This window comes from Varanus komodoensis, unplaced genomic scaffold (assembly GCF_004798865.1).
Source record: "Varanus komodoensis strain SLA01 unplaced genomic scaffold, ASM479886v1 scaffold1, whole genome shotgun sequence".
NCBI lineage: Eukaryota > Metazoa > Chordata > Lepidosauria > Squamata > Varanidae > Varanus > Varanus komodoensis.
In genome coordinates, this window is record NW_025335268.1 from 103,366,655 (window position 1) to 103,386,730 (window position 20,076).

The 20,076-nt window shown below is 43.1% G+C and overlaps 1 protein-coding gene across 2 annotated transcripts in view; it reads left to right on the plus strand.

Moving 5' to 3' along the window:
- The window catches only part of VTI1A (vesicle transport through interaction with t-SNAREs 1A), a 324,632-nt gene extending 306,491 nt beyond the window's left edge, over window positions 1–18,141 (plus strand). Inside the window, exons 8-9 of one of the 2 annotated variants that reach the window (XR_006415551.1) lie at window positions 10,516–10,650; window positions 17,723–18,141. Coding sequence is in view for 1 of the 2 variants with exons in the window: in XM_044438812.1 (XP_044294747.1) it covers window positions 10,516–10,573 (58 nt within the window). In the remaining variant the exon portion in view is untranslated. Of the gene's footprint in view, window positions 1–10,515; window positions 11,057–17,722 lie in introns of those variants that run through there. The other variant, XM_044438812.1, reaches the window with a different exon arrangement.
- Window positions 18,142–20,076: the final 1,935 nt, after the last annotated feature.

The following is a 20,076-nucleotide window of genomic DNA, read 5'->3' on the forward strand; positions in this document are numbered from 1 at the left end:
ATTTCATGTCACTGGTATAGTTTTACTTGCCAGCTATTGTTGCATGACTTCGGTAGGTTAATTTCTTTGAAAATGTCAGTTTGTATTGTATCTGCTTGCTCCTACCATGTCTACAGGTGATATGTTTTACATGTCTCTTTGAACTAAGCAGAATTTGTAGAGAGTGTATGTTTGTTTTTGTTTAAAGTGGATCAAATAAAATACTGTCTTTCATTATGTTTTTCTGAGTGAAATGTGTTTTTAGTACAAACAGGGTAGTGCGTGATTATATATCCAAATGTCCTTGGGACATTTAAAAACCTTCTCTCCTTAAACACACACACACACACACACACAGAGAGAGAGAGAGAGAGAGAGAGAGAGAGAGAGAGAGAGAGAACCTGGAAAAGTGCATTATTGTGTACAAAGCACAAAGAGAGACAACAGCTGGGTTCGCCCATCATGGTGAACCATCCTGTGCTGTTCCTGTGGCACACGGACCTTTGCCCAGACTTACTGTTCAGTCAGTCGTGTGGTTAAGTTCTGGATACCCAGTTCCATTCTCACACACTCACCATCTATCTCTGCAGCAGGTGAAACCCCCATCGTTTTCCTGTTCTTGCGCTTGGACTGCAGCCGCCTCCTCCCAACTGCTTCGGCCTCCACAGAAATTTTTATTAAATGAAAATAAAAATCAGCTTTCCTGCAATCCCCCACCTGTACTTTTGCACTTGGCCAATGGAAGCACAGTGAGCAATGATGTGTCTGTTGCTAGGGAGCTCGGTGATTCTCTCTGTGGTTTCAGATAACTAGTCCTACTGCACAGGATCTCTCGAACTGGGTCTGGATGAGACAACTGCTCCACAATAGTAAGGCATCAGTATTGCCTCTTATGTTGTGTAAACCCACCCAGTGTGTTCGCATGTGACATTAACCCACCCTGATCATAAGCCACAGTGGGTTGGTTGTTTGGCAGGCAGCCTGTGGTGAGCCCCACCAGATGGTCAGTCTCACTGTGTGCTGTGCCTCTTTCCTGTTCAGAGGGACTCAGCGTTTTGCCAGCTAGCCGCCAACGTTGTCAGGACTCCTTTTCCATAGGAAAAATAAAGGAGGGTGGATTTTTTCACTTTACTGGGCATCCAAAAACTCAGGACAAAGGCCCAGTGAGGTCTAACTGTGGGGAGAGAGTTAAGGATCTTTGTAAAACCAGTGCTTAAGTCCCCTCAAAACTGTTTCTTTGTGCAAGACCCCTTGCACCCATGGCTTCTCTTGGCAGCTTGACTTTTGATAGTTGTCAAGAGAAACCAAAGGGGGAAACCACCTGGAGCATCTTCAGGCTTTGTATTTGCTGCCCCTTGGCAAAAGCTCTCACCTGCCCGCATCACTCCAGCCAAGGCTTCAAATCCCTGCAGTTGACTAGAACAATAAAAATAAATGAAAAGTGATCCTGATGCCCGCACTAGGAGATCAGGCCTCATTTGCCACTGTGTGGCAGGCACTACCTAGTCTGCAGCTGTGGAGTCAGAAGAGAGTAACACCAGTAGTGCTCCGACAGACCTGCCCCCAACCCCATCCCACCACATTCTGCAAGCCCTGTTTGGGTCATAAAGTGTGGAGAAGGCTGGGACCAGGTGCGCAGGCCCTGCCCCCTGTGTCTCTGGGCACACTGACCTCCTATTATCAGTGCTCCTGATCGTGTGGAGAATTTGACTCCTCTGACGTGAGTGGAGTTAAGTGAAGTGAAGCTTCTTTCATACCTGCCATCTCAACCCAGCATAGTCTGAGCTCCGGGGGGCATCACATCCAGAGCCCCTCTGTCCACTTTAAGCCCTGACGTGTTCAGGCCTGAAAAGGGGTAAAGCAAAACCCCAAACAGTGTGTGGATGCGGTCACACAGCTCTGATACCAAGAAGCATCATACCACCAGGACCAATTATTTGAATATGTGTGTACAAAAATAAGTGCATCCGACAACTCATAGGAGTTTGTGACCAACTCCTGTCCCCAACACTTTTATAAATGTGGATAGCTAAAGGTCACTAAACTCATTTATACTTAAAAGCCTGCTGTTGCTTTGAAAAATCTGTGTATCTGTGTTATAGTATATAGTCATTTTTTAAATAAATGAGACTCACTTTCCATATCAATTACATGCACACCCTTGTTTTATCTATGTCCTTTCTGTTGCTGCTTCACAGGGTGGAAGAAGGGGGAACTGCTTTCCTTTACTATATGCAGTGCAGTCAGGTGTGTTTATATAAAAGCTCGTAAGAAGAATCCAGATGACCAGGATGTTTGAAGGAATATATTCTTAAGAGAGGAATTGTTCTCTCTGTGTTAAAATTGCTTCTGAACTTTCACATAAAACTGTTTTACATGCCTAATTTGGTGGCTAATATCCAGTACCTAGAGTCAGGGGTGGTGGTAGGAAGCTGGCCCTTGAGAAGGTTTGCTCCATCTTGTTTGAATGCAGAGCACAATGAATTTGTATCCGCTGAGCATTCAGCACTTACATTTCAAAACCTACAGTACACTAAACGTGAAACTTTTGTTCAAATTTCAAGGATTTTGATAGCCCAAGTGAATAGACACTGCCTATTGATTTTTCCCTTACAATGACTCTTGGATAACCTATTTTCTCATTTATTTTTAACGACAGCTCATGAGATTTTACAGCAATTCTGCCCAACCTCCTAATATCAAAATCCCTCCTTGACCCTGAAAATTGTAATTCTGCTATAGATCACAGCTGCTGAATATTACCTTTTACTAAGCTGGTTAAATAAAATATGTCCAAATCACTAGATCCCACAGGCCATGACTGAAATTCTAATTATACTGGGTCTGTATTTTTATGCTGCACTGCATAGAAAAAAGCACAGCACTTTATTCAAAGTCCACACCAAAGTGGGAGAATCCAGAATGTGGGTTCTTGTTTTGAATTTAAAGGAGGAAAATGGTTAATGTGCTCTTCAGTGCTTTTCCTGCAAAGCCTTTCCAAGAGACCAAAATTCTTTTGATGCATTTCATACTATAAAATGATGAGGACAATGGCTATAATGTGAGTGAGTGAGTGAGTGAGTGAGTGTGTGTGAATGAAAGAGAGAGGGGGATTTTGAAAATGGATATATTGGATATATATCAGTTTTAAAATAAAAAAGAGGCTTACATAGCCGTTGGTGCAACTGCACATGGAATGCAAAGTGCAGAAACTCAGAGGGGCTTTGAATGCTCAAGATGGCGGGGCGGGTGGGTGGGTGGGTGAAGTGCAAGGGGACGGTGTTTCTGTCACCCTGTGCTTATCTAATACATCCAGAAATGATCTTTTGTCTCTTTCCCTTAAGCTCAGACCGCAGTGCTGAACTAGATCATCTCTGTCACCCAGTGCTGAACTTGAACATCTCACCAGTGGTGTGGGGCTACAAAATGGCTTCACTTCTGAGAGAAAGATGGGAGGTTTCCTATTTCTCCTCATTCCAGTCATCCAAAGCCATCCACAATTTGTTTTGGGTAGAGTCAAAGCCCCTTTGCCGAGATCCATGCCAGGCCAGGGCACATAGGCTCCCATGTCTTGTGATCTAGTCCCTGGACTTGCATCCAGCTCTTTCCAAAGTCTTAACATCTCCAAATGGCATTTTAAAGTGAGTTAATATTCATTACCATCTAAAGAGTCCCTCCCCTTCAATAAGATGATTTCAGATACTCATCTGAAGAGGCAACAGTGAGATGGTGGGGCTGCAAGGACCTATCATATCACCGTTATGATATGGTGGGTCCCTTATCTAGCCCTCCCCCAAAGTCACTCCTTTCAGTTCTTCACATTCTGCAGGTTAGGCTTCTCTATCTGTGAAGGCTTGCCTCCATAACTAAAAGCCTTATGGGAGAGAAATTCTACATGGAGAGCAGAATCCCAATGTAGATGTTCATTCCCAATATATGAAGAACTAAGTAATGCCTGAATAGGCCTGCTCTCTCTCTTGATAGTACAATGCAGCCTTTCTAAACTTGGTGTCCTCCAGATGTTTTGAACCTCAGCTCCCTTCAGCCCCAGCCAGGATGGTTAATGGACAGGAATTCTGGGAATCGAAGTTTAAAACATCTTGAGGTCATGAGATTGGTGAAGGCTGATTTAACTCATCATTACATGCACCACAGAAAAGCACCAGCCTGTTAATCTTCAAACTATGAGACTGCCCTGGCAGAGAATGGGCTGCAGTGAGTAGAAGGTGCAACTATCAGCTGTCTGAGATGCTAGAAAAAGAGATTTGTCAGAAACCGTCTAGTGGTCTCTGGGGAGGAATGAATCTGGACTGATTATGATCTGTTTTCTTGGGATCATTAGATCTCTGGTGAGAAAACTGTATGTACGAATGTCAGAAACCTCAAGGTTTTTCTCTTTTTTTCTTTTTTCTACTCTTTTTAAAGATAACTGATTGTTCAAAGGTGTTTTTTTTTAATTTCTTATCACTCTGAAGAGAGGGGGATGGGGAAGGAAACAAATGTCAGTCCTATAAACATTTCCTGCAATCTATACCTGCATCCCACTTCCTGTTCTTTTATTAATCTCCATTTGCTTCTTTCCTTCTCCATAGTTAGCCAATCTTCAACTGCTAATTCAACTGCCTAAGCTGATGGAATTAGTAGGGTCACTCCACCTGCATTGCTGATTTTCCCCCCTTTTTAAGGGAAGATACAAAAGAGAAATACAGTGTTGCAGCAGGGGGAGATACAGAATGGAGGGGAAAGAGACTGATGCAGGAAGGGAAAGTAGAAAGATGTGCATGTATAGGAAACACTTAAAGGCCTCCCATGTTGCCATTAAAGGTAGAGTCTGGATATAAAAGTCAAAATATTCTTATAATCAGCCTTCTCTAAATTTGCAACCTCTAAAAGACAAGGACGGCAATTCCCATTGGCCATACTGGCTGGTGATGATGGAGGTTGTAGTCCAAAACTTCAACAGGGCACCAACATGGGGAAAGTAGTTCTAGATGTTCCTGTTGTTGGAAACACCAATACGTCAGTTTTTAGAAGGGCGCTGAGTCCCTGATAGTGCCTGGGTTCAAACATGGTGACGGGCAGCACTGTGTGGTTATCAGTGTTTGCAGTTTTTACCCCTCTGTGCCTAAGAGGAGGAGATCAGGCCCGTGGCAATAACTCTCCTCCCTCGCACCATCTTCTTCCCTCTCAGTCCTCTAGGCAGGATCCCTGGAGACATGGCAGGGGGAGGCCCATCTTTCTGACAACTCAAAGGCTCGCCCCTCTTCAACTTTGGCAAGCAGAGTCTAACTTTCCTTGACCATCAAGCAGTTTCTGCTGTGGCAACGGGGCTCATGCCCTGAAGCGCAGGAGAAAGGCCAAGGTGACAAGGCACTGTCCCCTCCTGCTCCAGGGGGATGCACCGGAGTGTGTGGAGGGGAATACCTGATCCATGCTCAGGCAAAATGGAGGGAGGGGGGCAGGTTCAGCTGGGCAGTGCTGTGGAAAGGAGCAGCACAACTCCGCAGGTTCCTCCATTGCACATGCCCTGGAGGGAGGATGAGCTGAGTGACAGTGCCCAGTAGGGGGCAGCACCACTCAGCCTTTCCCCCCACTCACCCTCATCTCACTCCTGCCTGCAAGAGAGGCGACCACAGCCAAGCACCTTTCTTGAAATGGTGGCGACCGAGGACAGACTGTGCTGCCCACCCTTCCTCATTCCCACTTGCAACAGCGTCCCCAACAGGGTGTCCACCTGAAAGTCTTTCTTAAAACAGCAGGGATGAAAGGGAAGTGCCTCTCATTCCCCTTTCTTGCAGCCACTGTGAAAGAGGCTTGGGGCCACCTCTCTTGCAAGGAGGAACTAGAATGGGGGCAGGGGAGTGAGGCTGCCCCCAACTGGCCACCCCTGCCCAGCTGATTCCCACCCCTCCAGTTTGTCTGTGCAAGGGGCTTCTCTCTGCGGAGGGCAGCAACTAATCACTTACTCCTACCCAAAGAAAGCTGTTAGGTCTTGAGGTAGGCAGACCGAAGATGCCTCTGACAGCCATGCAAAATGGGAGCTGTCAATGGCAGTCTGTCATTGTTAAGAGAGGAGCTCGTTCTGGCCTGCTTACCACAGTGGGGTGTGGAGAAACCTGTAACCTAACCTGTAACCAGACCATGGCTTCCATCCGTGGTTCCTAAAGACCTAAAGTAGCATGCTGAAATACAATGACAGGGCTCAGACAGCATGCCAGAGCAGCAGTAGTTAGAAAAAAGGGCTTGTTGTGTCATGCAAACCCACCCCGCGAGGATCTAATAATTTAGATGATATATTAGGCACGTCTATCATGCTGCAAATGTGTCTGGTCCATCCCCTTGTCGTGATCATGCCATATACTGAGATAGTAAGGAAGCAGAATTGTTACATTTTCCTTCCCAGACATGAAATCAAATGGTAATGGCTGCTGAGTAACATAATGTTGGTGCTTAATTGTGTGATGGGGGAGTTTTCAGCGTGACACAAAGGAAATTATATGCACAATTACTGTTGTTAACAGAGCCTTGGCATGTAACTCCCAGAACCGCAGGCTGGGAAACCTTCCCCATGCATGTTTAATGGGGTTTGGGTTACTTCGGTCCTAGGGCAGTATCTCTTTTCTAGCATCTTGCAAAAGGGAAACAAAGGGAAAAACTGGATGTGTGAGCCATTATATCATACAATTTTCTTGATCAGCATTAAAAAAATATCCTTACAACATCGTATTAAACCATTTCTGACAATTATTGTTACTAAATATAATCAGTGTATTATTTATTTGGCATACAATAGGCGATGTGAACGCCACAATTATGGGTGCATTTGATTATGTGAATAACATATAAAAGGTTTTTAAACCTAAGTGATGCGTACATATTGTTGCAAAACAATCCAGAGGAAAACAAATACTCCATAAATGTTTCAATAATCTTCTCTCTTCTCCAGGGGCTGCTAAGATGATTTTAAAGTCTAGTCCAATAGGTAGGTCAGTAAATCTGCAGTTGTCTCATCCTTTCATGCTACTTATTCATTGTATGTACAGTAATTGTTTTCCTTTTCCCTTGACTAAAGAGTGTTATCTCATGCAAGGAAGATCAATTCAAAATGGACTTTAATTATCTTCAATAAAAATTAAATTACTCATCCCAACTAATGGCTTGGCAAATAAAAGGAGCTTAAATTTACAACTGCACAGTGCTATTGATTAAAGTTTTCTCCTCCATTTCTTGCTCTCTCTTTTAATTCTGCCCAAGGTAATGTTTCAATCTTTCAGTCACAGAAAGATCTGTATGAATAAAACAGAGGTGTTACAAACTGAAAGCAGAAACAGGAATGTAAACACACACACACACACACACACACACACACACACACACACACAGTGGGAGCATGCATCAAATGCATATACAAGTTTCTAAAAGGTTTCAATCATTCTAAAATTGCACAAGATTGCATTCTGGCTTTCCCAAATGCTTTCATCTGTGCAGGAAAATGTGTGCCTTCGTCATATTTTAAAAGCACTGTTAGGCATTACTAATAAATTTGTGTGACACTGTGTTTTGGTACGTGTACCATGGCTGCTTGCTCTGTAGTAAAGATCTTGAAGTTGCAAATACTTTGTTTTGAAGTAAGCAACCTACACGATAAGTGCTTAATGAAGTATCATGCCAAGAGTATTTAATGCACACATGTTCAAAGGTACTGTTCAATGTCCCCTTTTGCCAAAATGGGCTTTCATTTTCAAATCTGCTGTATTTTAGAAAGAAGTAATCCCTGGGAAAATGGTACTGATGGCAAATGTATTATCTTTCATGTATTTTTTTTAATGTTTAAGGCTCCTTTGTTATTATCTCAGTAGCAAGGCTCTCCATACACTCTCAGACAGCAAATCAAAATATGCCTGAAAGCAATAGCATTTTAATAAGTATCAAATGTCTTCAATGAGACAAATGTGTTCTATAGTCTTTTGTATCTCTCAGGCTTCAGTTAAGATCTTTTTGTTGTTGTTCTTGTAATATTAATGGGGGACATACATGATTGTACCTTATTTGACATGGGTTAGGAAGGTTTTGGTGAATTGCAGTGCCCTACCTGGCTCAATGTTTCTTTTAAATAGGGGAATTACATCACTTTTTTCACCAAGATGTTGAATTCTTAAGATTTGGAGGTTCGTATCAATGTTATGCCTTTTAAGAAGTGCTTTGTAAAAGTATCAATATTTGTAAATAACTTGTACTCAGATTAGAATTTTTTGATATGAGTGTTTCTCCATTTTCCCATTTATATTTGAACTCTGGCTGGGTGCTTGCTGGTCTTGCTTGTTGTTTTAATAATGCAGATGCCCATGGTTTAGTGCTATGAGAACATGACCCAAATGAAACTTAGGCTTGCATGCATTCCATTTCCCCTCCATTCTCGTCTTAAGGATTAAAATTATGCCTCTGCCTTTCTGGTTTTCGTCAGACTATACACTGCCATTCTATCCAAGTTGCCAAGCTATGATTTGTGCTTGCCTTAGAATCCAGCATTGATCTTGGTTTGGAATCGTTGCTGCCAACAAAGAAGAATTGCAGTGCGTGAAGGGAGGGAGAGGGTGCACAAGGCTTTTATCAGGCTTGTTCGTACAGCATCCCACCATGGGTTGGCACTGGGTTTCATCTAGGCAGACTTGGCTATGCTTAACACATGTGCTTTGAAATCAATGGTATTAAAGTTAGCCATGACTAGCTCGTTCCTTTAATTTCAGTGGGCCTGTTCTAAATATCTAAAGGCCCCTTGAGATCGGCGGGGGAGGCCCTTCTCCGGGAACCCTCCGTGAAAGAAATTAGGAGGGTGGGTACTTGGAGGAAGGCTTTCTCTGTGGTGGAGCCTAAGTTATGGAATGCGCTCCCCAGAGAGGTCCGCCTGGCGCCGTCGTTATTTGTTTTTCGGCGCCAGGTGAAGACCTTTTTATTCAAGCGGCATTTTAACTGTTAATATTATTGGATTTTATCTGGCCAGGGTGGCTTATTTTATACTGTATTTTTGTATTTTTAATTTAATGTTTATATTTTTGATTGATGTTATTTTTTTTATTTTTTTTTATTTATTAAAACATTTCTATGCCGCCCCTTGCCAAGGCCTCGGGGCGGCTTACAACATTATACAATATTATAATTATTTAAACTTATTGTTGTAAGCCGCCCCGAGGCTTCGGCGAATGGGGCGGCATAAAAATGTTTTAATTAATAAATAAATAAATAAATAAATAAATAATAGGCTTAGTTCTGGTTCCAACCCATTATATCTGAACCAAACCACTGACTCCTCTGTTATGGTCCTTCAGGTCTTAACACAGACTCCTAAGAAGTCTCTGGAAATTAGTCTGGTGTTCATCCAAGAACTGGAAGCAAACTTCTGGATGGATGAACTGATAGTAATGTTGCAACACTGGCTTTCCTCAGAAGCCTCTAGTGTCTCAAAGCTGGTTTGACAACACCCCACACACCCACGTAGACCCTGTCAAGCAAACATACAAGTTTTATTTAAACAAATCCTTTCCTACAGAGTTCTCTCAGGCCAAGGCGGTAGGTATTAAACTTTTCCAGCTCCTGGTTCCTCCAGGAATTGGGCTGAATCCAGCTGTTCTTTCATATTCTTACATCCAATAGAGAAGATCAGGATGGACAGAGTGAGGTGGCTATTTAGGTTCTTATCTATGTTCATGCCAAGTCTCTGGAATACATAGGGGGTATGTGGCAGTGTTGGGCAGGGTTGAAGTCAGAGGTAGCCAGGGCCAAAATTTATTTCCATGCAGCCTACTGAATACAGCAAGGAAACGTGGAGGAGTTACAGACCTGGTTCACATGATATAAAAGTCCAGTAGGGGTTAATTTACCCATGGGCTATATTATATCATGCTGAGCACTGTTTTTACCACAGCTTGTGATTCCATGTGAACCAAAGCAGCAGGGGTTTGATTGACTATTAGATATACCTCAAAAACCCATGGCTTGTTTTGAGGTTGAGTCTGTCTACACTCAGAAAATCCCTGCTTAAGGTCTCCAGACCTGCAATCAAACATTCTGACACTCTGACACAGGAGACTGTGGATTAAAGAGGTCCTTTTATTACAGGAAATTCCACAGCATAAATTTAACAGTTATAGTCTTCAGAAATAATGTTGCTCATTGCATTTTGCTATGGCAGTTGAAATAGCTCCACATCAAGGTAGGAGAGCAAATTCCTCCAACATTCCACACCAAGGTAGCTGGATCTGGATTCCTCGGTGATGGAGGCACAAAATGCATAGACCACAAAGATGCGCGATCCTTTGAGGCCAAAGAGAACAAAGTCCACACTTAGGTAGAATCCATGTGCAGAGTACCCCCACAAACTTAGAGTCAAACAGAAAGATGCAGACATGCTAATACTCCCAAACAATTAATTGACAGGGGAGCTGGCCCTATGCCCCCAGGTTTTACCCTTTTACACTTCAGGGGTAAGGCTTCCACCTGAGCAACCCTCTACAAACCACTCTTCTCTTCTCCTGGTAGATTTCTAAAGAAGGCTGCCAGCTTCCATCTATGCAAGGTCACAGTTGCAGCTGCATGAGGGAGACAACTTAAGCCCCCTCTGGTCTTGGCATTCCACCGTCTGACTAGACAGCTAACCCATCCAGACTACTGCTGGTAAGATTCTCGCAATAAACTGAAGGCTGAACTGAAGTGTGGCACTGAACCTCTACACCCTGCCACTTGGTTTTGCATAAAACAACAAACCATGCAAGCCCAGTAGCCATGCAGCACCCAGCAAGCTGGCACCAGTGCCCAGCATGACCCAAATGCCCCCCGCCATGGATAAATTAAGATATGAGGGGCTGTTGTGACATATGAGCAGGCTCCATGTGAAGTAGCCAATTGCAGAAAGAGTGACTGAAACAACAGCTTTCCATGTTGTCCATATCTGGAATCATGGTCAATGTTTATTATAGCTAGTTTAAGCAAGCCAGCTTTGGAAACCAATTCCCAATTTCAAATGCACTTATCTGAAACTATGATTAATACTGACATAGAAACATAGAAACAGAGCGAGTCAGAAGGGGCCTCCCGGGCCATCTAGTCTGACCCTCGGCTCCAGCTGGCTCTGCTCACGACATGCCCACCATGTGCATGTCCAGCCTATCCTTGAACACCCTCACCGATGGGGCCTCAACTACCTCCCTGGGAAGCCCATTCCACACCCTCAGGGTCCTAACTGTCAGGAAGTGCTTCCTGGTATCTAAATGGAACCTTGGCTCCCTGAGCTTTGCTCCATTGGAGCGCGTCCTGCCTTCCTCTGCAGGGGAGAACGGGTCTCTACCCATCTCCATGTGACATCCCCTCACATACTTGTATGTCGCCAACATATCCCCTCTGAGTCTCCTCTTCTCCAGGCTGAAGAGACCCAGTTCCCTCAGTCTCGCCTCATACGGCATCCCCTGCAAACCGGCCACCAACCTTGTGGCCCTACGCTGCACTGACTCTAACCTGGCTATATCCTTTCTGTAATGAGGGGCCCAAAACTGAGCACAATACTCCAGTTGTGAGTGCACCAGAGTCGTATAGAGTGGTAGTAATACCTCTCTTGATCTAGCAGCCACACTTCTGGCTATGCAACCAAGGGTGGTGTTCGCTCTTTTGACCACCGCATCACACTGCTGACTCATGTTTAGCCTGCAGTTCAACCAGAACCCTGAGGTCCCTTTCACAAGTGCTGCTCTCCAGCCACTTGTCCCCTAACCTGTACTTATGACACCTATTCCTATGCCCCAAGTGCAAGACCTTGCACTTATCCACATTGAACGCCATCCTGTTGTCTCCTGCCCACTTCCATAGTCTGTCCAGATCCTTTTGCCCACTTCCATAGTCTGTCCATCTGCTCCTCAGTTGTGGCCACTGCTCCAGTTTTAGTGTCAGCAGACTGTTTGATCAGCAGACTGTTCACCCCTTCTTCCATGTCATTTATGAAAAGATTAAACAGGATCAGCCCCAGGACAGAGCCTTGGGGGACCCCATTTGTCACTGGCCGCCATCCCGATGATTCCCCACTAATGGTTACCCTCTGCTTTCAGTCAGTCAACCATGCCCTAATCCACCAGACAGTGCTTTGGTGTATCCCAAAACTCCTCAGTTTCTCAACCAGGATATCATGGGGCACTTTGTCAAAGGGCTTGCTGAAATCCAGGTAAACCACAACCACTGCATCCCCTCCATCTCGAAACCTTGTCGTAGAATTCCACAAGGCAGGATTGTCTGGCAGGATTTGTTTTTGCGGAAGTTGTGTTGTGTGGCTGTCAGCCTCCCTTCCCTATCTAACATCACTAGATCTCTCTCTATTATGAGCCTTTCCATTGTTTTTCCTACAATGGACATAAGGCTAACTGGTCTATAATTCCCCATGTTCCTTCTACTACCCTTTTTGAAAATTGGGACCACTGATGCCACCCTCCAGTCCTCTGGAACTTCACCCGTTCTCCACGAGGCCTCAAAAATGGAGGCCAGCAGGTGTGAGAGAACCCCTGCCAACTCTCTAAGTACTCTCGGGTATAACCTGTCAGGGCCTGGGGCCTTTGTAATGTCCAATGCCTGAGGAGCCCCTCAACTTCAAGGGGGGGGGGGTGACTCTAATCTGTGCCCCTAAGTCCCTGGCCTTATCTAATCTCCTATGCGGATCTCCCCCATCCTGCCTTCGGGAGAACACCGAGGCAAAATAGTCATTTAGCATCTGTGCCTGTTCCCTCATATCAGTCACTGGATCTCCTTCCTTCTTATTTAGAGGTCCCACCACTTGTCTCCCCTTCCTCTTCCTATTTACATGCTGAAAGAAGCCCTTTTTGTTGCTCTTGATATTCTTGGCCAGTCTCAGCTCATAATCAGTCTTAGCCTTGCGAAGAACCCTTCTGCAACGGGCCTCCTCCTCCCGGTATACCCTTTGTCTATTTGCCCCAGTACGCATTTCCTATGGAGGTTCCTCTTTCATCTAATCCCTCTAACCACCTCCTTTCGCATCCATGGTGGCGCTCTCCTCTGCCTCCCCACCTTACTGACTAGAGGTATCGTCAAGGCTTGCGCCTCCAAAACCTCCCTTTTGAGTGCCATCCACCCCTTCTCAACTCGCTTACCTTCCAGTAACCTATCCCAGGAGACTTTCCCCAGTCTGGCCTTCAGTTGGTCAAAGTTGTCCCTCTTGAAGTCCCAGCTTCTAGTGCTTGACCTGCTGCACGTCCCCAGTCCCCTGATCTCAAAGCAAAGGATGGAGTGATCACTCGCATCCAGAGCTCCCCTAATCTGTACTTCACCTATCAGCTCCTCTCTATTGGTCAAGACCAAGTCAAGGATGTTTCCCCCCCTCGTCGCCTCTCGGACCCTCTGTATGAAAAACCCTCCATCTATAGCTTCTAGGAAGAGACATGACCTGGCTGTCACCGCTGAGTGAGTCTCCCAACTAATATCCGGGAAATTGAAATCTCCCATAATTACTGTGTCTCTCCCCTGAGATATCCTTAGAATCTGACCTGTCAGGACATCATCCAGGGTCTCAAGTTGACCTGGAGGACGATAACATACCCCCACTGCCAGGTCTCTTTCCCTGTCAAAACCCCTCAGTTTCACCCAGACTGCCTCTACCAAATCCCCATCTGTGCTGCATTCTATCTCGCTGCATCCTATCCCTTCCCTGATGTATAAAGCCACGCCCCCACCCCTCTTTCCCTTCCTGTCCTTTCTAAAAAGGTGACACCCCTCTATGTTCACATTCCAGTGTTGCCTTTCATCCCACCAAGTTTCTGTGATTCCCACCAGGTCATACCCTCCTATTCCCTGGAGAGATTCAAGCTCTTCCTGCTTACTACCCGTGCTCTTAGCATTGGTGTACATGCACCTCAACTCCTTCCCACTACTTCCTTTCCTTGGAGTTCCCAGCCTCCTCCTTCCTCCCATCCTCCCTGATACCTGGCCTCTCTCTATAGGAGTCCTGTCAGTCCCTGCAGTACCTCTAAAACCCTGCTCCCCTCTCCCCAATTAACAACAATTTGTGATTCCTGATGACATGATAAACTGGCTAAAATTAAGGACTTCTGAATTCCTCTTCTTAGTAGTGCAGGAGGAAGACAGGGGAAGGGAATCAGATGAGCCCAAGCATCACTGAGGGTCATTTTTGTGTATGCATAAACAAACAATAGTTTAGCGTAACCTCCAAATGGGTTCTGTGAAGTAGTTGAGGATTATTGACATTATTAGATTCTTAGCATCTGTGTTGATGGGGTCCTTCCAAGCTACTCAAGACAAAAAGTTTCCAGTTAAGGTCTTTTTCATGTTAAAACTGGACAACAAGGCTGGCTGATATAAAAGAAGAGTGTTGCAGAAGTAAATAACAAAAGATACGAGTGATGTGGGAATACCAGCTGAATACCTCTCCTCCCTTCCTAACCAAATGGAGTTGATGCTACCTTCAGAGTGCTTCATGTTGCTTGTGGGACAATTATGGGAACATCTGACACTACTCAATTGATCTGCCTTTTTGACTTGATGCAATATAACTGGACTAATGTTAACCTGGCACCATCCCCCTATGCCTGTTCAAGAGCATATCCCACAGAGCCAGATGTTATTTGGTTCTCATTGTCCTTTCAGCTTATCTCTGGGTCTGTTGGTCTTGGCATTTCAGCTAAGAATTCCATTCCCACCTCTTCTTTCACCTCTGATTCAGAAGCTGAGACAACAACCTTGGAAGACTGTATCTTAGGAGAACTGGGCCAAGACCCTAAAGAAGGAATTAGCAAGGTGAACACATGTAATGGAGGAGATAGGGATGAGAACACCTTGTATTGCTGGTGAGTGGGGATAATAGCCAGTATGAGGCCACATAAGATTTGGGTCCTCACCAAATACTGTGAAGTCCTGTATTCTGACCATGCAGACAAAAAGCCAGAACACAGAATTTTAAAAAATAGCCAATGACAGATTGTCCCACCACAGGCTCTTCCTCAGAAGTCTGTTTAGAGTATCACATTTGGTGCATCTATTTTTAATGGAGAAATGATGAAATGGAACATTATCCATGGACAAATAGTCAAGTGAATAGTCTATTGTTATTTCCTTTCAGTGCTGGTGACAATTACTATGGAGCTACTAGATTATAATAGCACCAATATAGTTGGGATGCGTGTCTTGGTTGTGAAATTGTTGCTGGCTGTAATTAATCAAAGTATTTTTACTGCCTTTCTCATGAGCTCACCCACCCTAACAATGATCATTGTTATTGCTAATTAGTGTTGCACTGCAATACCAGTAATGTTCCAATGGTAGCATCAGTGGTGCCAAAAAAGTTTCTTCTACAAACCACTGAGGTGTTTCTCAATATATGTGATAAATCTAGTCTGAGTTCTGAATGAATGTTGCTAAAAGAGCTGCATGTTAGTGTTGCAATGATAACGCTTTGAATGCCTTTTACTCCTGCATCTCCTGCTCATTAATTTACTTAATCCTCTGATCTTTACTTCTTTAAAGTTGTTTCTAATAAACAAACACAAAGGTGAAATGAGAAGTTTTATGTCATCATCTAAAAACCTTTTAAAGTGGCATATGATAACAAATAATTAAGAGAATATAAGTATGGGTATAAACGTTACAAATAAATGTATTTGAAAACACTTGTTCAAAATTAATTCTTCCATATATGCTGCATGAAAGCATTTATTTTGAAATATACAGTCTATGAATGGCCAGAAAGTAGAACTTAAATTATATTCTGAACTATATTTTGAATCCTGTTCCTTAGACAAGGAATAACACAAAACTATACCTTCTTCAAAATAGTTTTGATTCTTCTGTTTGCCATGATGGATAGTGCTATTTGTAAATTTACAAAGGGAGTTTGAAATCAAGAGTTACTTGATGGTTGTGTAGTATTCATGGTTAGTATGTTCTGATCTTTCCACACCTAATATCCTCTGGATCTTTGGACATGAATTCCCATCAACCCCGGCTTCCTTGGCCAAATGTCAGAAATGCTAAGGATTGTAATCCAAAGCACATGGAGAGCAATAGGTTGATGAAAGCTGGTGGTTATCAGTTTGGGGAAGGCTGCTTTAGTTCCATCCAGATGTTCTAATTAAAATGCACTGGCTGTGGGAGCAGAGGACTACAGCAACAGAATCCACCCATGACTTATGTGTGTTTATAATGACTACAACTGGGATTGACATGTCCAGTGGTCAGGGATTGTGGTAGTTGTAGTCTAAAACATCTGGACAGCATCAGGTTGCGCTAGAGAGCCCCCATGTAACGAACTGTATGTGCCCTCTGTATGTTCAGCAACTCAGCATGTTCCAATTGTTTGTGTTATGTTGCATTTATTTCATTTACTGTGTTTTTATAATAAAACTACATAGGTTGGGCCATTTACAGTCATTAGAACGTTTTCAAAATGGCTTAACACTTTTCTAGTCAGTATGCCATGCTGTTCAGAGAGCTCTCTTCATGGTGGGTTGGACTGGGAACAGCCTGGGAAAGTCAAATGCAGTGACTGTGTGTTCCAGCAAATGGAGATATAACAATGTTCTGGGTTGCTGCTTAAGCATATGCAAATATACTCTTACAGCTTCATTTAACATTCCATACTATATAATCTGTAAATGACAATGTGTGAATTTAGAACCATCCTCTGTGTACCCTGGCCATGTAGAATATTGGCACTAGATCCATTAGGTGGACCTTTCTTATCAAAGTGCTTAGAGCAATTTTCCAAGGAAATCACATGGAATCTGGATTCCCAGGGTTTCTAATTTTGCAGAAATTAGAAATTTCCTCTGCAACTGGTCAGTTCCTGTTCTTCAGCAATAAGTTGCTTCCTGCTCCCCAGGGCAAAATTTCTGATTTTCTCTATTTAATTGTGTTTTGTTTCCTTTTCTTTAAATGGTAAAATAGCTGCATTTGCAATTAAAATGAGCAGGAATAGGTAAAGTTCTCCCCTTGTGAAGAACATGAACAGAGTGATTAAGGGGAAACTAATGTCAGACAGGGAGTAATTGGAGACACAAGCCACATGGAGGAAGGTTTAAATTAAAGGCACATGGGGGGATTGCAGTAGTGCATTGCCAGGCCACTCTCAACAGGCCGTCTTTGCAATGACACCAATTAGGTCTGAAAAAAAAGAAGTAACAATACAGAAAACATTCAAATGAAATTACCTGGCAATGATACCACCTGGACTCTCCATAAAAGCAGGAAGGAAGAAGGCAATTCCAGCTGCAACCTGAAAGAATGATTTGCTTGTCCTTTTTCTCCTTCTTAAGGGATACTCAGTGAGGGCTGCCACGCATCACAGGTGTGGAGCAGGATGTCTGTAGCAGACTTGCAACTATGGGAAGGTATGGAGGACTAGGAATGTAAAACAACCCATTTAAATAGAGGCAAAATATGACCAGGAGAGAGGAGTGGGTTTAAATGTTTGTATTTTAACTTAATGTTGTGAGCCGCCCCGAGGCTTTGGCAAATGGGGTGGCATAGAAATGTTTTAATAAATAAATAAATAAATAAATAAATAAATAAATGAATAAATAAATGAATGGACTTCAACACAGTGACATAATTTATGGATGGCCCCCCAAAGGTAACCAGAGTTAACTGTTAGTTGGTTTTAATATCTTTTTATGCAAGCTGTTCTGGCCCCCTTATTGACTAGTGATTGAATTGTTATTATCTCCCCCTTTTTTTTTTCCAGACTTTTTTTTTTTACATACCAAAACGTCATTGCTCTCTGAGACTACTTACAAAGGTAAGAACTCACCTTTTTCAAGGAGATCAGAGACTGGGTGAGATGGACTAATTAGGTTATCATTGGCCAACAAATAGGATTGTTCCCTGGTACTGTTGACACCTTTCCTGTACCTTCTATGAAAGCAATTCCACACAAACACCAACCGAGTTCAAACTTTAAAGTAGGGGTGCACGGAAGCACTGCACTTCTGTCACAAACAAAGCAGAGCCACTTCCCATGAGAAGTGGGCCAGGGATGCAGAACATCGGAGCTGGAAGCCAAACCCTGCCCTCTGGTGGCCCCTCTAAACTTACCTAGAAGGATCTGCCCTGTTCCCTGGTTCTGCCTCCTTTCTCCCACCCATCTATCACTTTATATTTTCATGACTTCCATGTATTATTTCCACATTCCTAAAGGCTGAAATACATGTCCCAGGGTTTAATTACTGGCAGTAAGAATTTTATGCTAGAATAGGCTTGTATTTTGGCTCTATTCCCTTTTGCCTTTAGCTACTGGATTGTGCACTCCCCCCCCCCCCCGCCACACACACAAACACACACACACACAAGTTGCTCTAAAATAGAAATTGGCCCTTGAGCTGAAAGGGGCCCTGCACCCCTAACTCGCCAAAATTCAGCTGCCCTGCCACTGGCCCTAAATGTTTCTGTTTGCATAATTTCTTCTGAAGAGGTGAATGGGCTTCAGAGTGCTTTGAGTACCCTATTTTTACTTTTAAAATACCAATGATTGTAGCGAAGATTGGCTGCTGCAAGACTCTTGTTTCCCCCCTCTCCCTTGCCTCCTTGGGTTTGTGTAAATAATCTGAAAAGCAAATAATCTGCAAGGTAACCTTATTTAAATCACCCTTGATTTGATGTGTTTAAAATCTGAGTTTCAAAAGGAATTTAACATGAAGAACAAACAGAAACTCATCTCTGAATAGTACCAATATGACCACTGTACAAGTCTGAATAGGTATTGATTTGAGGGGAATACTCTAAAGTTTTGCATTACCCTTTGAAAAGTGCTAATGTAGTTCTTGTCACTTTAAATTAACTTTAGATAAGAGGGGCTGACAGAAACATGAAGATGTGTGAACTATATTTGACTGATATTCTGTCAAATATTGCATGGGGTTATGATCCACAACTTTTCCCATCTGCTGCTCAAACCTGAATCCTTGAATGCACAATGGATTAATTACCATATTTTGTTCTGATTTCACTTAGTAGTATAAAAGACTGTGAATGTTAAATGTACCTTCAGAAAGGAAAGGCAGACAAGAGTGACTTATGGGTCTGAATATGGAGAACATTTTTTGTGCATCAGAATATATTTTTGTTTCATGGCTGTGCTGCGCTGCACTGCCCAAAATACAATTTCCAGAAATCCACTTTCAAAACCAGCAGCAACAATGAATCTATAATTTCATTAGGAGAATTCTAGAAGATGTAGGACTGGAAAGAAGAGTGAGATCTAAAGAAACTGATGAACTTTAAGGAAAATTAATTTGCAACATATTGTATCATGTATTCCCCTCTCTTCCCCACATCTAGTCAGCTCTGGTATAGGAACAAATGATAGGAATGCTTGGAATTATAAGAAAGCTTCTTTAGAGTTCCTAGTGTTCATTATTTTATAGCCATTATACCTATTGTTGCTACAGAATTCATCACCGTATATGCTGATCTCTATGGATTTTATTGAAGCATATTTGCTTTAATTTATTGTATCCATTTTATGTAATTTTTGGACTGCTCTGTTGAGAGGGTCAACCCTTAAAAACAACTTCAGAATAATTTTAGATTGTTAATAGCAAACTCAGTTCTGAGTTCTTAAGTAGTCAAAGCATCACCACCCACATGCAAAGGAAGGGATTAGAAGGCTTGGTGTTACTGAGAATTTAATCCATGTTTTCTTTTTTACCTGTAATTTGTTAGCATTATCCAAGCACCTTGTTTTAGTGCTCTGGAACTCATGGCAGACGAAAGGACTGTGATTATAATGTGCAAGTGACTAGTACCTAATATGTTTAAAGTTCGTGATCTGTGTGTCCTTTGTCATGAAACGAATCAGAGTTGTTCTCCTGAGCAGGCAAACAATTGGAAAACATATGGATAAAGGCAAGTGTCTTCCTGGTTTCAAAGTCACTACCATGGATAAGCAGCCAAACTGGCCATTCCAGGTAGAAAATGTAGTCTTAAATGCTTGCTTAAAGCATCATCACTTTTTTGTTTTGTTTTGGGATCTGCCTGTTTTGTCCCATGCACATGGTGGTTCTTTGGCTTTTGTCATGCTTAATCAGCCAGTTCAAATGC